The sequence below is a fragment of the Triturus cristatus genome, chromosome 12, assembly GCF_964204655.1.
Source record: "Triturus cristatus chromosome 12, aTriCri1.1, whole genome shotgun sequence".
Taxonomy (NCBI): domain Eukaryota; kingdom Metazoa; phylum Chordata; class Amphibia; order Caudata; family Salamandridae; genus Triturus; species Triturus cristatus.
The window spans coordinates 132,547,468-132,563,251 of NC_140595.1; the positions used below are offsets into that span (position 1 = coordinate 132,547,468).

At 43.9% G+C, this 15,784-nt stretch overlaps 1 protein-coding gene across 1 annotated transcript in view; it reads right to left on the reverse strand.

Annotated features, from left to right (window-relative positions):
- Window positions 1-4,130: 4,130 nt before the first annotated feature.
- LOC146772886 (rho guanine nucleotide exchange factor 11-like) overlaps window positions 4,131-15,784 on the reverse strand; it is a 247,522-nt gene continuing 235,868 nt past the window's right edge. The window contains 1 exon segment of the mRNA XM_085637041.1: window positions 4,131-4,471. Within this exon segment, the coding sequence (XP_085493167.1) occupies window positions 4,260-4,471 (212 nt within the window). The 3' untranslated portion in view covers window positions 4,131-4,259.

Genomic DNA, 15,784 nt, shown 5'->3' on the forward strand with positions numbered 1-15,784 from the left:
TAGGACGGGAGGTACCGATTCAATGGTAATCAGACCAATACGGGGTTTGGTTCCTAATACTACAAGATGTTAATGTAACAATAACTTTGCCATTTATTAACAGATATTAAAGTAATTATGCTCTAACTATGAGGGAAAACGAGACATTTCTGGTTGGGTAACGTTAGTACTTACTCAGGATTCTTTATTAAACCGTTGCTAGTATGGGCTAACTACTCTGCGTGCCTATCATATCTATTATCCATAACAAGGACTAGGTTTAAGTATGAGCTATACCTCATAACTATTCACAAGGTGTGTCCTACGAGACCCTCTAATGACAAATGATGTCCGGTAAAGTTTTTGTTTATGTGGTGTCCACAATACCTTAGACTTATAGGTCACTACACACGGTTTTCTTAATTCATTCTAGGTTTATCACGACCTGCCCGATAAACTTTTGTTTGGAAGGTAACCCTTTGTGGGGGAAACGTTGAACAAGACTAATGATGGGACGACTATAAGAATACGAGTCCTCTATGAGACATAGGAAAGGGACCCATACGTTTTGGTAAGAATGTTTGGTTACGATTGTACTAAGTAATCAGGATATTTTGTTTTGTTTTTGTCTGAATACCAATCAGTCTGAATTATTCATTGGATAGAGCGGACAGATTAATAACTTGATACCTACAAGTAAATGGGTTCTCCCGCTCCCAAAAATGGTTGCTTTATAGGCACCTCCACAACTATGATCATCTTTTTAATCAGTAGCATATGGGCCACATCTATGGCCGTATATTTAATACATTGAGTACGAGACTTCTTTAAATGGAACATGTGTTCTTTGGTACACAGGTGTATCAGTACCTTAGCGCTACGACGTTTGCCTGGCCGTGACAAATTGATTACGAGCGTGGGGAGTGTTCGAGTCATAAGAAAGAAAATTAACACATGGAACACTGACCTTTTAACGCTAGGACTGACCAATGCGAACAAGGAGTGGTCCTATATTTTTGATTCAATATATATGGAGAGAGACTCTGTTTTCCAATGAGGTTAGTTCCTCGCTATGACGTTATGAGCACACACTAATCTGCTACCATACTGCAATGTATCTTATACTCCAATAGGATCTGGATGGTTCTTCTGGTGGTGGCTCTCTTTACTCTATTGCTAACATTTTCTTCACCAGCTGCATATATATGGTCTTTTCTTTCTTTTTTTATTTATTGACACTAGCCCCTCATTTGTATTGAGTGTCAATATATAAGGAATCGATACAACACAAATATATGTAAATTTGTCTTTTTGGAAGAGGACTTTTTTAAACTAAAATTGTGTTTTTAAACATTAAACTTTGTATAGTTATTGTTTTTATGTGATTTGTAATATTGTATATTTGTATCCATTTGTTACAGCCTTGAAAAAGTCCGGATGGACGAAACACGTGTCGGCCGTTATGTGTTGTAATGAAATTTGGACAATTCAAGAAAAGAATAATAAACAAATGACAATTAATGAAATTCTTTGATTTGTTTGTGGACTTTAAAATTCTCTTTGACTTTTTTGATGTATGAAATTCTTGTAGGACCAATACCTATAATGTGCCTCAACTGATGTGTAATTTATGGGTAAATAAGTGTCTAAATACAGTGATGTAATATCTGACGTCATCAGCAGAGGATTGCGGTCGCGTGAGTTATAGTTGCCTGCACTAACTATAACGGGGGAATTTCAATGGTTTTTTACGAGTGAAATGTCCAGCTAACTATAACATGTGTGAAACCTATGGTTTTTTAAGTGAATATATATATATGTGTGATCAAGCCCACTGGATGGGTGAAACGCATCATCTGCCATGCTGAGCACTAGCAAAATAAAGAAATAATGAATAATGAATGCACATAACTGGTGTCCGTGTCCCGTCTGTTGATCAGCAGTTCAGCAGTTGTGGGAATCTGCTAAAAACGTGTGTGTGTGTGTGTATATATATATATATCTGCAGATAGATACTATATCCACCATAAAAGGCATTACCAAAGGTAAGTCACTTGTTTTTCTGATAAATACACCTACTTGTAGATTCCTCACCTTTTGGATAGATTCCCGAAGCCATCCTCCTGGTTGCATGTCTGTTCATACAAAAAACAAATCCTGCAGACATGTGAAGTGTCCATCCCTTCTCACTTCAGAATCTAAGCAATAACGTTTAGCAAAAGTGTGAAGGAAAGACCAGGTCACTCTTTACATGTGACCTGCCTAACAAAAATAAATGTGTCCTCATGAAATGCAACTGGTGCTATGTAAAGTGCTCCAATACCTGATTCTGGTCAAGTTCGCGCTATATAAAACTCTGGAAAGAAAAAAAATTACTGGTACGCTTCTAGAAAGAGCGGAAATAGATGACTTCGCTCTAGTAGAACAAGCATGAATACCTTCTGGAGGTTTCTTGTGCACCATGGCATAGCAGATCTTGATGTAAAGAATAATTCATCTGGAGATAGTTGGTTTGTGGTTTGCTTGCCTTTTATGTTTACAATGTAATCTATGAAGAGTTGATGGTCCAGTCTGAACTCTCGAGCTCTGTCTATGTAGAAGCTTACAGCTCTCTTGGGGTTGAGGCGATTAAGTCTTTCCCCCTATTTAGTAGAGTGGGAAGGAGGATAAAACATGGAGAGAGTGATAGACTGACCTATGTGGAATGGAGTAACCATATTTTGTAGGAAAGCAGCTGTGATTCTCATCACCAACGTGTCAGGGAAATAGGAGGTGAATGGAGGTTTCACACTTGAGGTTTGGAGTTCACCAACTCTTCTGGCTGAATTGACTGGCACTAAGAAAATCCTCCTGAAAGTGAGCAACCATAAGGGGCAGCTGTGAAGAGGCTCAAATGATGAACACATAAGAAATGTGAGGAGTAAGTTCAGGTCCCACTGGTCCTGATGCAAGGGATGAAGGATGCTGAAGATGCTTTAAGGATGCTGTGAATGTGACAGGGGCCTTGCTGCAAAGATTTCTCGGTCCACAAATGTAATGAGAGGATCTTGGTTGCAGGGTCGACATCCCAATGTTTAATTCAGTTTTTCCACTTTTATCATGGCTCTATTTTTGTTTTGTTATGTTTTTCCATTACATGTAAAACAAAAATAACTAAACAAGTATGTACACAAAGAACGATTCTTTTCAGAACCACTTTAAATGGTTTATAAAAAGGAAAAAAATATATCTTGCTTGTTTTGTATGTGAGTGAGAGCGGGTGAATGTGTGAAAGTGAGCCCGCTGGAGTGTGAAAGAGTGTGAGTGTGAATGTGAGTGAGTGAAAGTGAAGACAGGGGAGTGTGAAAGTGTGATTATGCGCAGGGAGCATTGGCCATCTGTGCTTGTTCAGATGGGAGAATGTAGACTGTTACATATCTAAGTATTGTAGATTACAGCACTTGTCATTTGTTGAACTACGTTCTATTAGTACTCTTTAGCTATTTTTAAACAATAAATTGCTATTTTACACAAAGCTTATTGACTATTCAATGAAAATGAAGTATCACTCATCTCGATTGTGAATTGAGAGTTGAATCAAACTGGTGTGGATATAAAAAGTGTTTTTTTTCTTGTGGTATGTTTAATGCCAGTTGCCACATTCTTTGTAAAGCTCCCACTTTGGTTTCCAGCCACTTCTGCAGACTTACACTGTGCACACCTCCAGCTCACATAAAGGACTTTGAGTGCTATTGTGGGCGCTAGTGGTTATGACCTTTTTTATTGTTATTTTTACAAGCTGGGGAAACAAATTCATAAAAAAATGCACACAAGTACATATTTATCCTTGCCTGGAAAATAAAATAGTGCATTTTGTACAGGTTATACTGCAATCTCTCTGATGAGGGTGAATGGGAGGAGAAGCAGGTCTTCCAGAAGCATCTGCCTCTTTTCTCCAGCCCCCTTGGTTGCCGTGATGAGTAGAAGTGGGAACATGTCCTTAGGAAATACATTCCATGTCAATTTTGTTCACCTGATGAGAAGAAGTGGAGAAGTGATCTCTTATCTCCAACAGCAAACAGCATGCTTGGGCAGGCAGGAAACACTTTTCATGAAGCAAATAGAATTGCTGTAGTGTGCCATGTTCTTTTCTTTTTTTAAAAATAGGTATATTAATATATATGTATATATTTAGATTTATTAAGCTAACATGCGTTTTTCAGAAAACAAAAATTCCAGTTTTTGAGACTCTCCTCTCCTTTCTCCAAAGAAATGTTCCAGTTTCAGTCTCATTTTGGGCCCTAAACTTCGGTTTCTTTAATAGAGACGCCTCCCCTCAGCTGCTGGTCCTGATCCACATTATATTTGGTGGAGCTGAAGGTGGTTGAGGGCACGAAAGGAGTATGATGTGGTGGGGAAAGACTATGGCCAAGCCTCCCTCTGTATGCTCTTCTTTCAAATCCCACTGTGGAATTCAACAATGCAGAAGAATCTTCTACAACCTCGGTAAGACCTGGAGGAGAAAAAATAAACATTGTTAAATACTTGGTCTTGGATGCAGTAACTCACATTTTGCTTTACCCAACACCATCTTTAGGCAGAATCTGAAAGGTTAGCCACAAGCTCTCCATCTTTATGGTGAGCCAGCCCAAGTGAGTCCTTTGTAGGTAGGTTTTAATCTACAGTATCTACAGTATCAAAACAAATCCACAGGAAGGATAGCATCAGAAGCAAATTGTCCATATTACACTTGGTGTCAGGTCATGTTCTTACAATGACTGCCATTGATTATGAGATGGTCCAGCCCAAAAGCTTGTATATTCCTCATTTACACCTCACAATCCAGTGTAAACTGTTTCACCAATGCAAGGAGTAGCCCTAATGTCAAAATACACATCTCTTAACAACAAGGGGTTAAACTGGGTTCCAGATGCAAAACAAGAGGCTATCGTACTCTTTTGCCCCATCAGCTGCCAAATACCCTTGGGACTCTACCACAGCCCAATGCCATTGATGCCTCTTGCAGTGTTGGTGCAGTTCTTCCCAATCTGGCTTCAGAAAACTTGGTTGGAAGTCCTAAACCTTGTATATCTTAGGAGAAGGGGTATCGGGATACTGGCAACCCCTTGCAAAAATAGTCCTTCTCTGCCATGTCATTTTTGCTGATTCAAATGTAAGAAGTGGGCCTACTGATGTTAATTGTATCACTGTGACTTACAGAACTAAATGTAGTCTTGTAAATGCTTGGTCAACTGCAAATGTTTATAGATATTATTTCCTGGATCACTCCACACTGCAAATGTTACTAAGCTATCACTAAACATATTTTTAAAGGGAATATAACATTTGGAAGAAGTCCAATACAATATTATAACTAGGTTTCAACCACCACTTAGTCAAGGAGTCCAGTTCACAGGACCAGAAGGATGGAAGGGCTGGCGAGGAACCTGCGGTTAGATAGATAATCTACCATAAAGAGCATTTCAGAAGGTCATTAACTTTTTCTTCTGCTAGATACTTCTAACTGCAGCTTTCTCATCTTATGAATAGATACCACAGTAATACTTCCAAGACATGGATTAGTAAATTGTCTCAAACCAAAAAATCATGCTAGGCAGAGCAGGTAAAGTGCCCATCTTGATGGACTTGGGTGTTCAGACAATAGTGCTTTGTGAATGTATAGAGTGATGTGTATGTTGTAGGTTGGCAAATGTCCAGAACAGACACTCCACAAGTCAACGCAGTTGTAGCAGCCTTGGCTCTGGTGATGCGAGCCTGCCAGCCTTGTGAAGGTCCCTTCTTGGCCAGTGCATGGCAGATTTTGATAGAGAGAACAATCCAGCATGAAATGGTTACCTTCTCCACTGCCTTGCCCTTCTTTGCTTCAGCAAATCCAACAAGACCTGACCATCTACACAATGTTCTCTGGTATGATTGTTGTAAAAACATTTAGATTCTAGCCATGGAGATTTTCCTCCTTCTTAGAAGGGTGAAGTGGAATGAAAAAATCCAAGAGGGTGAACTTTGGCTTGACTGGAAAAGGAGTTACTGCTTTCAGTAGAAAGGAGGCCCAGGTTCTCAGAACCAGTTTGCCTTGGAAAAACTTAGTATACAGCAGGTTGATGGAGAGGGCCTGTATCTCTCTCTCCTGCTGCACCCATGTAATGGTGAAGAGAAAAACTGTATTTAGGATGATAAAGCGTAGAGGAAAACTGTGCTGTTACTCCCGTTCTTTTAAAATCTATAAACATAAATATATTTAAAATACAACATTGTTTCAATTGCAGCAATCTTTATAATTAAATCAGTTATCTAAAAACTACCTGTACTTTTATATGAATGAAAGAAGAAAAGGATTTTTTATGCCAATACCGCAAACCCACACATGCCCACTATTTGTCTTAACCATCGTGAACAATCAATCACACTTTTTCTGCCATACTCTACTCGAAGAGTCATGGGGTAGCATATACCTCTTTTCTCACATGTATTCTATAGTACATAAATATCTACACCACTCCATTCAAGAGATATATAGAATGATATATTGTAACTTACTTGAGGCGATGGTAAATAAATCTGCCCCAGAAACATCCAAAGCACTTCATGTAAAGAGGTCCCGATTTATCCATGAAGTGCTTTTGATTGATTGTTGTATTTTAAATATATTTAGAGATTTTAAAAGAACGGGAGTAACAATACCACTGTCTTGAGAAAGAAGGTGCTACATGAATATTCCTTCTAAACACGTCAACTCTTTTACTGTAGCCACAAATTTGTCTGTATGAACATTGCCTTAGATGTATATGAATTGCAAGGCACTAGGGTTTATGTTGTTACATTCGATTTTCGATTGTGGCAATTGATGACAAAGGTTACTGTCTGTTTTTAAACTCTCGTGCAATATTCTTGGATCGTACTATGATGAATTAGTTTTAATATTGAATGTATTGTAATTGCTCCATTGTGATTTTTTTGATAGTTTTTTTATTGTGTAATGTTTTGAGAAGCTAATTGTTTTAATAAATTTCAACCTTCATTCCACTAACTATAGGTTTTTGTGCCAATACGTAACAGATGCAAGGTTGGAGGTGGTCGGTAATATTGGACCTGAATAAATGTGACTTTGACTACGAGTGAGAGCTAAGGTGTGGATAGTAAATATTCCCAGAGGACGTCTTTGTACAAAAATTTCTTGTTTGAACCCCAGTCTTTTGGGTTACCAAGGGTTCCTCTTTCCTTTTATATATTTTGTTGTGGCAGCCTGTGCAGGGCCAGCTCAGCTCATTGCCTTAAACCTTTTAGAGGAGTTGGTAACTGAGATATTCAGACAACACCCAAGCACAGATAAGCCAGTTTCTTTTTGGACAACGTCTGAACCCTTGGATGCGGAGCTAAAAAAAACAACAGTTTGAGAAAGTGTGAACATCTGTAATTTTGGACATGTTTTGATTATAAAGTGCCCAGTTCACATAAAGTGTTTGCGGGAGGGCGGTAAGGAATCTGCAGTTAGATACACCATACAACAGAAAGAGCGTTACCAAAGGAAATAACTTTTTCTTCTTTATACTTATAACCGCAGATTCCGCACCTATAGAATAGATACCAAAGCAATACCTTCAACGTGGTGGGACTGTGAAATGACTCAGATCACAAAGACCTGCAGGACCAAACAGCCAAAATGCCCTTCCCGGTTGACGTGGCTGGCAAGGCAGTAGTGTATCATTAACATTTGCACGGATGCCCACGTTGCAGCAAGACAGTTATCCAGGATAGGCACCCGATGTGCCAATGCAGTGGTAGCACCCTTAGCTCTGATTGAAGGGGCCCTCAACCCTTCTGGAGGCTGCTTCTTGGCCACCATGTAGCAGACCTTAATACAGAGGCCTATCCACTGGGACAAAGTCCTTTTCTGGACTACTTTGCCCCCGATAACCCCAGAAAGAGCTGATCATCCACCAATGGTCTTTGGTACGATCGATGTAAAAGCAGGGTACTCTGTTGGAGTCCAGACAATGGAGTCTCTCTTCTTGTGTGGATTGAGGTGGGGCAAAGAACGTCAGAAGAATGATGAACTCTCCAACATGAAAGGAAGTCACAAGTTTTAGTAGAAAGTTCTAGACGCCAGTTTGTCCAGGCAGGAAGGTGGTGTAAGGCTGCATGACTGATCAAGCTTAAAGCTCACTCATGGTGCAAGCTGGGATTATCATGGTAAGAAAGACCGTCTTCAGGGTCAGGAGACATAGAGGACAGCTGTGCAAAAAAAAGTAAGACAGTTAAGAAAGTAAGGATCAAATTAAGGTCCAATGTGCCAACACAGAGGAATTAGGGGAAAACAGGTGGATAAAATCTTTGAGAAATCGCATCACAACAGATGATCAGAACAATGATGGTAGATCCAGTAAATACAAAAAGGCTGAAAGGAAAGACAGATAGCCTTTAACTGGGCCCATCCTTGCTGGGCCAAAGATAAAATGAAGAGCAATACATCTGACAGTTTGGCCAGCAATTGGTCACACTACAGGCACCACACCAGGCAACAAATGTGTTGCAGCGTCCAGCATACTAAGACTTTGTAGGACAAAATGGCTGCAGGGTTCACTCCCACTACATCTTGAGGGAGACAGAATCTTGTCAACTGGTGGAGTTCAATCTCCACGCATGGAGGTGTACATTGCCTGGGTGCAAAACGCTGCCCTGTGCTGCGACAGAAGATTCTCACAAGCAGCTGACTGATTGGAGGATGGATGTTCATGCCCAAAGATTCTAGGGACCACACTCTCCTGGTCTAATCCAGAGTCACTAGAATGACTTGGGCTAGTTTTCCTGATCTTGTTCAGGACTCAGGATATAAGAGGTAGCAGCGGGAAGGCAAATAGGAGTCCTGTGCTCCACTCTAGGCAGACTGTGTTTCATACAGAGTCTTTTTTGGGAACTCCAGTAGGCAAAAATGCTGACATTGGACATTCTCTGCAAAGGCAAATTGATCAATCTAAGATTCTCCCCATTGCTGGATGATGCCCTGAGCCACCTGTGTGTGTAACTGCCATTTAGTGTTCCACTAGGCGTTGCTGACTGACTGCATCTGCCCTGGCGTTGATAGATCCCATCAAGTGGTGCACAATCAGGAAAATGTCCTGATAATTTAACCAGTTCCAGAGGTAAAGGGCCTTCTGTCAAGGAGCCCAGTACCCCACCGGCCCTGCTTCTTGCAATACCGTGAGGACTTGAACCAGCCTACCTTGATGGACGTCAGGCAGGCATTCAACGCCAGGCGAATGGCCAGCAACTCCAGCACGTTGATGTGGAGATAGGGCTCTGCCGGAGACCAGAATCATCTAAGCTCCACCTCTCCCAGATGAGCTACCCAGCCCAGCAGTGGCTCGTATGTCACCAACAACACCGCTAAGTGGGGTAGGGACAGGGTTTGCTGCTGGTTCAAATGTGGCAAGGCAGCCACCACTGATCCTCTGCAGTCTCCCCTGAAACTGAAATGGAAACTGACAGGGCACCCTTGGTGCTGGGCCCATTCAGACATCAGATCCAACTGCAGAGCACACATGTGCCATCTTGCATGGTCGATTAACAGGATGCAGGACCACGCCATCACCTTCATGAATACCAAAGGGGCAATGTAGAAGCCGAATAGGATCATGGCAAACTGAAAATGCTTGTGGCCCACTCTGAACTGCAGATAGCACCTGTGGGCCTGCAGGGCCAAGACATGGAAATAGGCACCCTGCAGGTCTAACACTACCATTCAGTCTCCTGCATCCAGGGTGCATAGAACCTGGGCCAGCGAAAGCATCTTGGATTTGTCTTTCCACAGGAATAAATTGAGAGTTTGAGATCAAACATATGACAAAAACGTGCACCATTTTTGGCATTAGGAAATAATGGTAGTAACACCCAGTTCTGATCTCTAAGCAGGGGCACTCTTTATGGCTCCTTTTTCCAAAAAGACTGAACTTGCTGTAGCAAAATTAACAAATGGCCTTTCGAGAGCTGCTCTGATGTTTACTTAAATTTGACAGCCACCATCCACAAGTACTAAAGAAGAAACTTATTTTCGGCAATTCTTAAGAATCAGATGAATCTGTTCTACCATCTCTAGATAAGATAAACAAGCATCAGAGTTGTCTAAAAAGCTGACTACATGTAAATAACCATGAAATATTGTAAAGAAACGCAAAAACGAGAACATTATAGCAATCGCCAGGATCTCTAAAATTCATCCTACTCCACAAAATCAGAAAATAACATGTCATGACTTTCTCTGCTACCTCCAATCAGGTGACAATAAACAAAAACATTGGAAGATTCTCAATACAGTGGCAAGAATTGGCAGTTTCTCCTGTTTTCATTCAAATGAGTGAAAAGCTTCAGGAATTTACCAGTGCCCACCGGAGCCGGCACAGAACCAGACTAAAGCTACAACAACATTATGGGGAGTTCCAAATGTAATCGGATGCTATCCCTGTGGCAGATGTAGCATCTCCCCTTTCATTTCTGTTACCAAAACTATTGATCTAGGATTAGACAAGACATTTCAAATCAGATCACATACCAAATGTAACACGGACAATATGATCTATGTAATCATATGCCCCTGCAGTCTTTGCTACACAGGTATGATATCTAGAGAGATCCGCATTCACCTTGGAGAGCATAGAAGTAGTTTCAGACACCAACATAATACCAGGATGAGAGCACATTTCCTCGAACGTCAACATAGTGACCATGATCTTAGGTGGGTCACTCCAGAGATGATGATCTCCAACAATAACTATACCCCTACCCAAAAGTTATTACTTATTAAGGAGCAAAGGTGTATGTACTACATTTAAACAAACATTTAAGGTCTGAATGATGAAATGCCATGGATACAAGTGGGTGCCTCATAAGCAAGACCGTGTGCAACATCAGGACAGGATAGTAATCTGGAGCTCTTGACACTAGCAACGATTCCCATACGTTAGCTGAATTTAACAACACGCAGACCCGCCACACAAACATGACTATATCCACATTGTTAGACATCCCTCTTATACATGTTATATTAGGGGATTTATAAAGCGTATAGCTGCCCCAAAAAACAGGCTTTCCAGCTCTAGACCTCAAAGATAGAAATGCTGTAACTAGCAGCCTAACAAACAAGGACTGTCATTTGAAGAAGAGCAATGGGGCCTTGGCAGGAAAGGAGTGGCCTCCAGCTCTGGCTCTCCCGGAACTTGGGACAGTGGCAAGATTAAGATTGGCTGAATGAATGAGGTCAGAGGATTGGTACAACAGTACACGATTAGATCAAACGGGGAACCTTTGGAAGTACAGAATCTTATGAGCAACAAACAGGGATTTGAAGTGGATGTGCTTTTCCACTGGGAGCCAATGCAGTTTGTATAGAAGACCAGGAACAGGGCAAAACTTTGGAAGAGAAAAGAGCAGCCTGATTGCCCGATTTTGGACAAGCTGGAGTCTTTGTTGGTGCCTAGGCACAAGACGTTACAATAGTCTAGCCCTGACAGAATTACTGCCTGGATGATAGTTTGTCGAATGCTAGAGTCAAAGAGGCCAAGAATGGGTTTGAGGTTTTTCAGAAACCTTGACTACTTGACATGCTTCCTAAGGCCATGTTATCACTAAGATTTCCGTACATGTATTTACAATTTATTCATACCAAACCATGGAGTTTGAGATACAAGAACACAGGAACTATTACTACATACATACAATATTCACTATTCCAATCAAGAGATTATTTTTCCAACTTCCAGTTATAATACTCCTACTATGCTGTGTGGAATTAAGCAACGTAAAAGACGCTGTGTTCTTATGGCTCATAGTGTTCAATCAATCAGGGAATTGTGAAGCGCGCTACTCACCTGTGAGGGTTTCAAGGCGCTGAGTGTGGGGGCAGCTCCGGGTCAGCTGAATAGCCAGGTCTTGAGGCTCTTCCTGACGGTGTGCAGAGAAGGGGAGCATCTGATGTTGACTGGGAGCTCGTTCCAGGCCTTTGCTGTGATGTAGAAGAAGGCTCTTCCACCCGCTCTGGTTCTGTGGATACTCAGGGTTCCGCCTAGGGTGAGGTCGGCGGAGGTTTCTTTTGGGTATTTGGAAGGAGGCTCTTTCGTTGAGGTATTTGGGTCCGGTGTTGTGGAGAGACTTGTAGGCGTGGGAGTGTAGCTTGAAGGTTACTCTCTTCACGATGGGGAGCCAGTGTAGGTCTCGCAGGTGTTGGGTGATGCGTCATGTCATTGGACGCCAAGAACAAGTCTGGCTGCTGTGTTCTGGATGGTCTGGACTTTGCCTAGCAGGGATTTGTTAATTCCAGCTTAGAGGGCATTTCCTTAGTCCAGTCTGCTAGTAATGAGTGCATGGGTGATGGTCTTTCTGGATTCGGGGGGATCCACTTGAAGGTCTTGCGGAGGGTGTTGAAGCAGGAGGAGGTGGCGGCGTTGATCTGGTGGGTCATAGTGAGGGAGGAGTCGAGTATGATGCGGAGTTTCTGGGTGTGATCCATGGGGGTGGGGGGGTTGCCGAATGCGGTGGGCCACCAGATGTTGTCCCAGGCTGAGGGGGTGGGGACGAGGACTTCTGTCTTCTCCGAGTTGAGCTTCAGACAGCTGCTGCTCATCCAGGCTGCGACGTCATTCATTCCTTCCTTGAAGCTGAGTCTGGTGTATTTGTGAGGGAGCAGATGAGCTGGGTGTCGTTGGCATAGGCTACTATGCTGAGTTCATGCTGTCTGACGGCGGCGGGCGGGGCCATGTAGATGTTTAAAAGCGTAGGACTGAACGATGATTTTTGGTGTACTCCGCAGTTGATCTCTGTGGGTTCAGAGAAAAAAGGCATGAGTCTGATGCTTCGGGTTCTGCTGGCGAGAAATAAGCGGAGCCAGTGGAAGGCAGTTCCCTGTATGCTGGCGTCGTGGAGTCTGGCTGCGAGAGAGCGGTGAGAGACGGTGTCGAAGGCTTCAGAGAGGTCTAGTAGGATGAGAGCCACAGTGTGGGCTTGGTCAAGGAGTGTGCGGAGGAAGTCTGTGGCAGAGAGGAGGGCAGTTTCAGTGCTGTGGTTGCTGCAGAATCCAGATTGGGAAGAGTTGAGGATGGTGTTCTTTTCGATTAAGTTTGTCAGCTGGGCGTTGACGATCTTCTCGGTGACTTTTGCTGCAAAGGGAAGGAGAGAGATGGGGCGGACGTTTTACAGGTCCGTTGGGTCCGCAGAGGGTTTTTTGAGGTGGGGCTTGAATTCTGCATGTTTCCAGTCTTCGGGAAAAGTGCCAGTTTAGAAGGTGGCATTGATGGTGCGTTGTAACTCAGGTGCCATGGCGGCAGTGGCTATGTGGAAGATGTGCGGCGGGCATGGGTCCATGGGGGCTCCTGAGTGAGTGCTCTTCATGGTTGTGGAGGTGTCTTCGTTGGTGACCGGGGTCCAGGCAGTGATGGTGGGTTGGCTGACATTGCTAGAGGGAAAGGTAGTTTCTGGAGTTTGTTCGCTTAAGTTGTCATAAAGGGTCTTGATTTTCAGTTGGAAGTATTAGCCGAGCATGTTGCAGAGGTCCTGGCAGGGTGCGACATCCATGGCCTCGCTGGGGGTTTGGTGAGTTGCTGTATGATGCTGAAGAGTTCCTTCGAGTTGCTAGAGTTAGTTAGGGTTTTGTTCCGGATGAAGGTCAATTTGGTGGATCTTATGAGTTGGTGGTATTCGGTCATGGCGTTCTTGTAGGTGGTCTGGTCTTCAGTGGTTTTGCTGTTCCTCCATCGTTTTTTGAGGCGTCTGCAGGTGCGTGTGGATTCTTGAAGGTTGGTGGTGAACCAGGTGGCCTTCAGCGGGCGTTGTCTGTCGGGTTTGCGGAGGGGTGCGAGTTTGTCTGCGCAGTTGGTGATCCACCGGTGTAGTTCAGTGGCTGCAAAGTTTGTGTTGGTCGAGGTGGAGGACGGTCATGGATGAGTGTGGAATTGAGGTGCTCCTCTGTGACCTTGCTCCAGTTCCTTCGCAGAGGGTGAGGAGTGGGTTTGTGAGCGGTGGAAGTGTTGAACAAGAAATCTAAGCAGTGGTGGTCTTTCCAGAGGGGCTGCATGGTGTGGCTGAAGTGGACGTTGTCCCCTCTTGCGAAGATGAGGTTAAGGGTGTGTCCTGTCTTGAGGGTAGGGGTGCTGACAAGCTTCTTCAGTCCGATGTTGGTGAGGTTGTCTAGTAGGGCGGTGGAGTCGGGGTTGCTGAGGTTATTGAGGTGGAAGTTCAGGTCTCCGATTAGTATGTAGTCCAAGAAGGTGATGGGCTGAGGTGCAATGCGGTCGGTGATGGTAGTGGTGAATGAAGCACGGGGCCCGGGGGGGTCTGTAGGTGAGGGTGCCACAAAACGTTGTTCTGGGGCTGGTCAGGATCTTGAAGTGAAGGTGTTCGGTGATGGAGGGGGAGTCACTTGTGCTGGAGGTGGAGAGTTGGAGGGAGCTCTTCTGTGCGATGGCGAGTCTTCCTCCTGGGCAGTTGGGGCTGTCCTTCCGCTAGATCTTGTATCCGTTAGGGAGGGTGGTGGGGATGGCGGGGCGGAGGAGGCGTTGGTCCAGGTTTCCGTGAAGAAGGTAACGTCTGGCGGAAGGGTGTCAAGGAGGTCCCAGATTTCTACAGCATGTCTGTGCAGCGAGCGCATGTTGAGGGGGATGCACTTCAGGGCTTCAGTGGGGCTGATGTCTGGTGTCTGTTCGGCGTTCGTAGGGGTGGGGAAGGCGGTGAAGGATTGTCAGCAGTGTCGGCAGGAGAACTGGCCGTGGGTGGTACTCGGCATAGACAGCTGGTAGTTGTTGTTCCTTCTGGGGTGGAGTGCGAGGATGGCAGCTGAGTCGTAGCTGTGGGAGGTCAGAGAACCAGGGTTACTGGTGCTGGTCACCTTCAGCCGCAGAAGGGCACAGACGGGCTTGCCACTATTAAATAGGGTAGGGGAAAGGGAAGCGGAGCTATGAGGCGGGAGCAGGAACGGCAGGGAGGGAGGGGCCACGAGGCAGCAGCGGCAGAAAAAGGGCAGTGAAAACAGGCACGGAGGAAAAGAAACAAAGGGCACAGGCACAACAACGAGAAAAAGGGGCAAAAACAAAACGAACAAAACAGAGTCACAGAAAATAGACAGAATCACAAAAAATAGACCAACACCAGGCACAACAAATGAGAGACAGACAGAAGGAGGTCAATGGGCACAAAACGCGACAGCCAACAGCGTGCCTCGAACACCTACCGGCGAGGAGTAGGCGGCAGTGGCACAACAGCGTAACTGCAGGGGCAGAGAGCAGGGACTCTGGCCAGGAGTGTTCACTACTTCAACCACTTGAGCCTATGTCGGTATACAAAGGTATTACATTCATTCAACTTTAGGAGCTTACAATAGTGTCCTACTGCTTAGGTTACCATCATGTTATGAGTGGGTTACATCATAATGCTGTATGTCTGACACCATGCACTGGTGACGTGTGGGATCCGGGCAGGGCACGTCATGCACACAGGATTTGCACTAATAGAAAAGATCTGCATATCAGTCAGATATCATCCAGAAGCACAACACAAGTAGGAACATGGATGGCATGCCTTCTTGAGGACTCAAGTTTATTTTTACCTGTTGGTTCTCTAAAACTTCATTACTTTAAACAACTCATTCTACTTTAGTGAGACTACTACAACAAACCTCATATTTCTTAACATTGCAATGTGTGAGTACAGGGCTCCTTTTGTACTTCCTTCCATGGGGCCCATTACAGTACCTATTAGGGGTAAGATGAATTAATGAGCATGATATATAAACAAGCCACACTCGAGCAGCACTGTGCACAGTGAG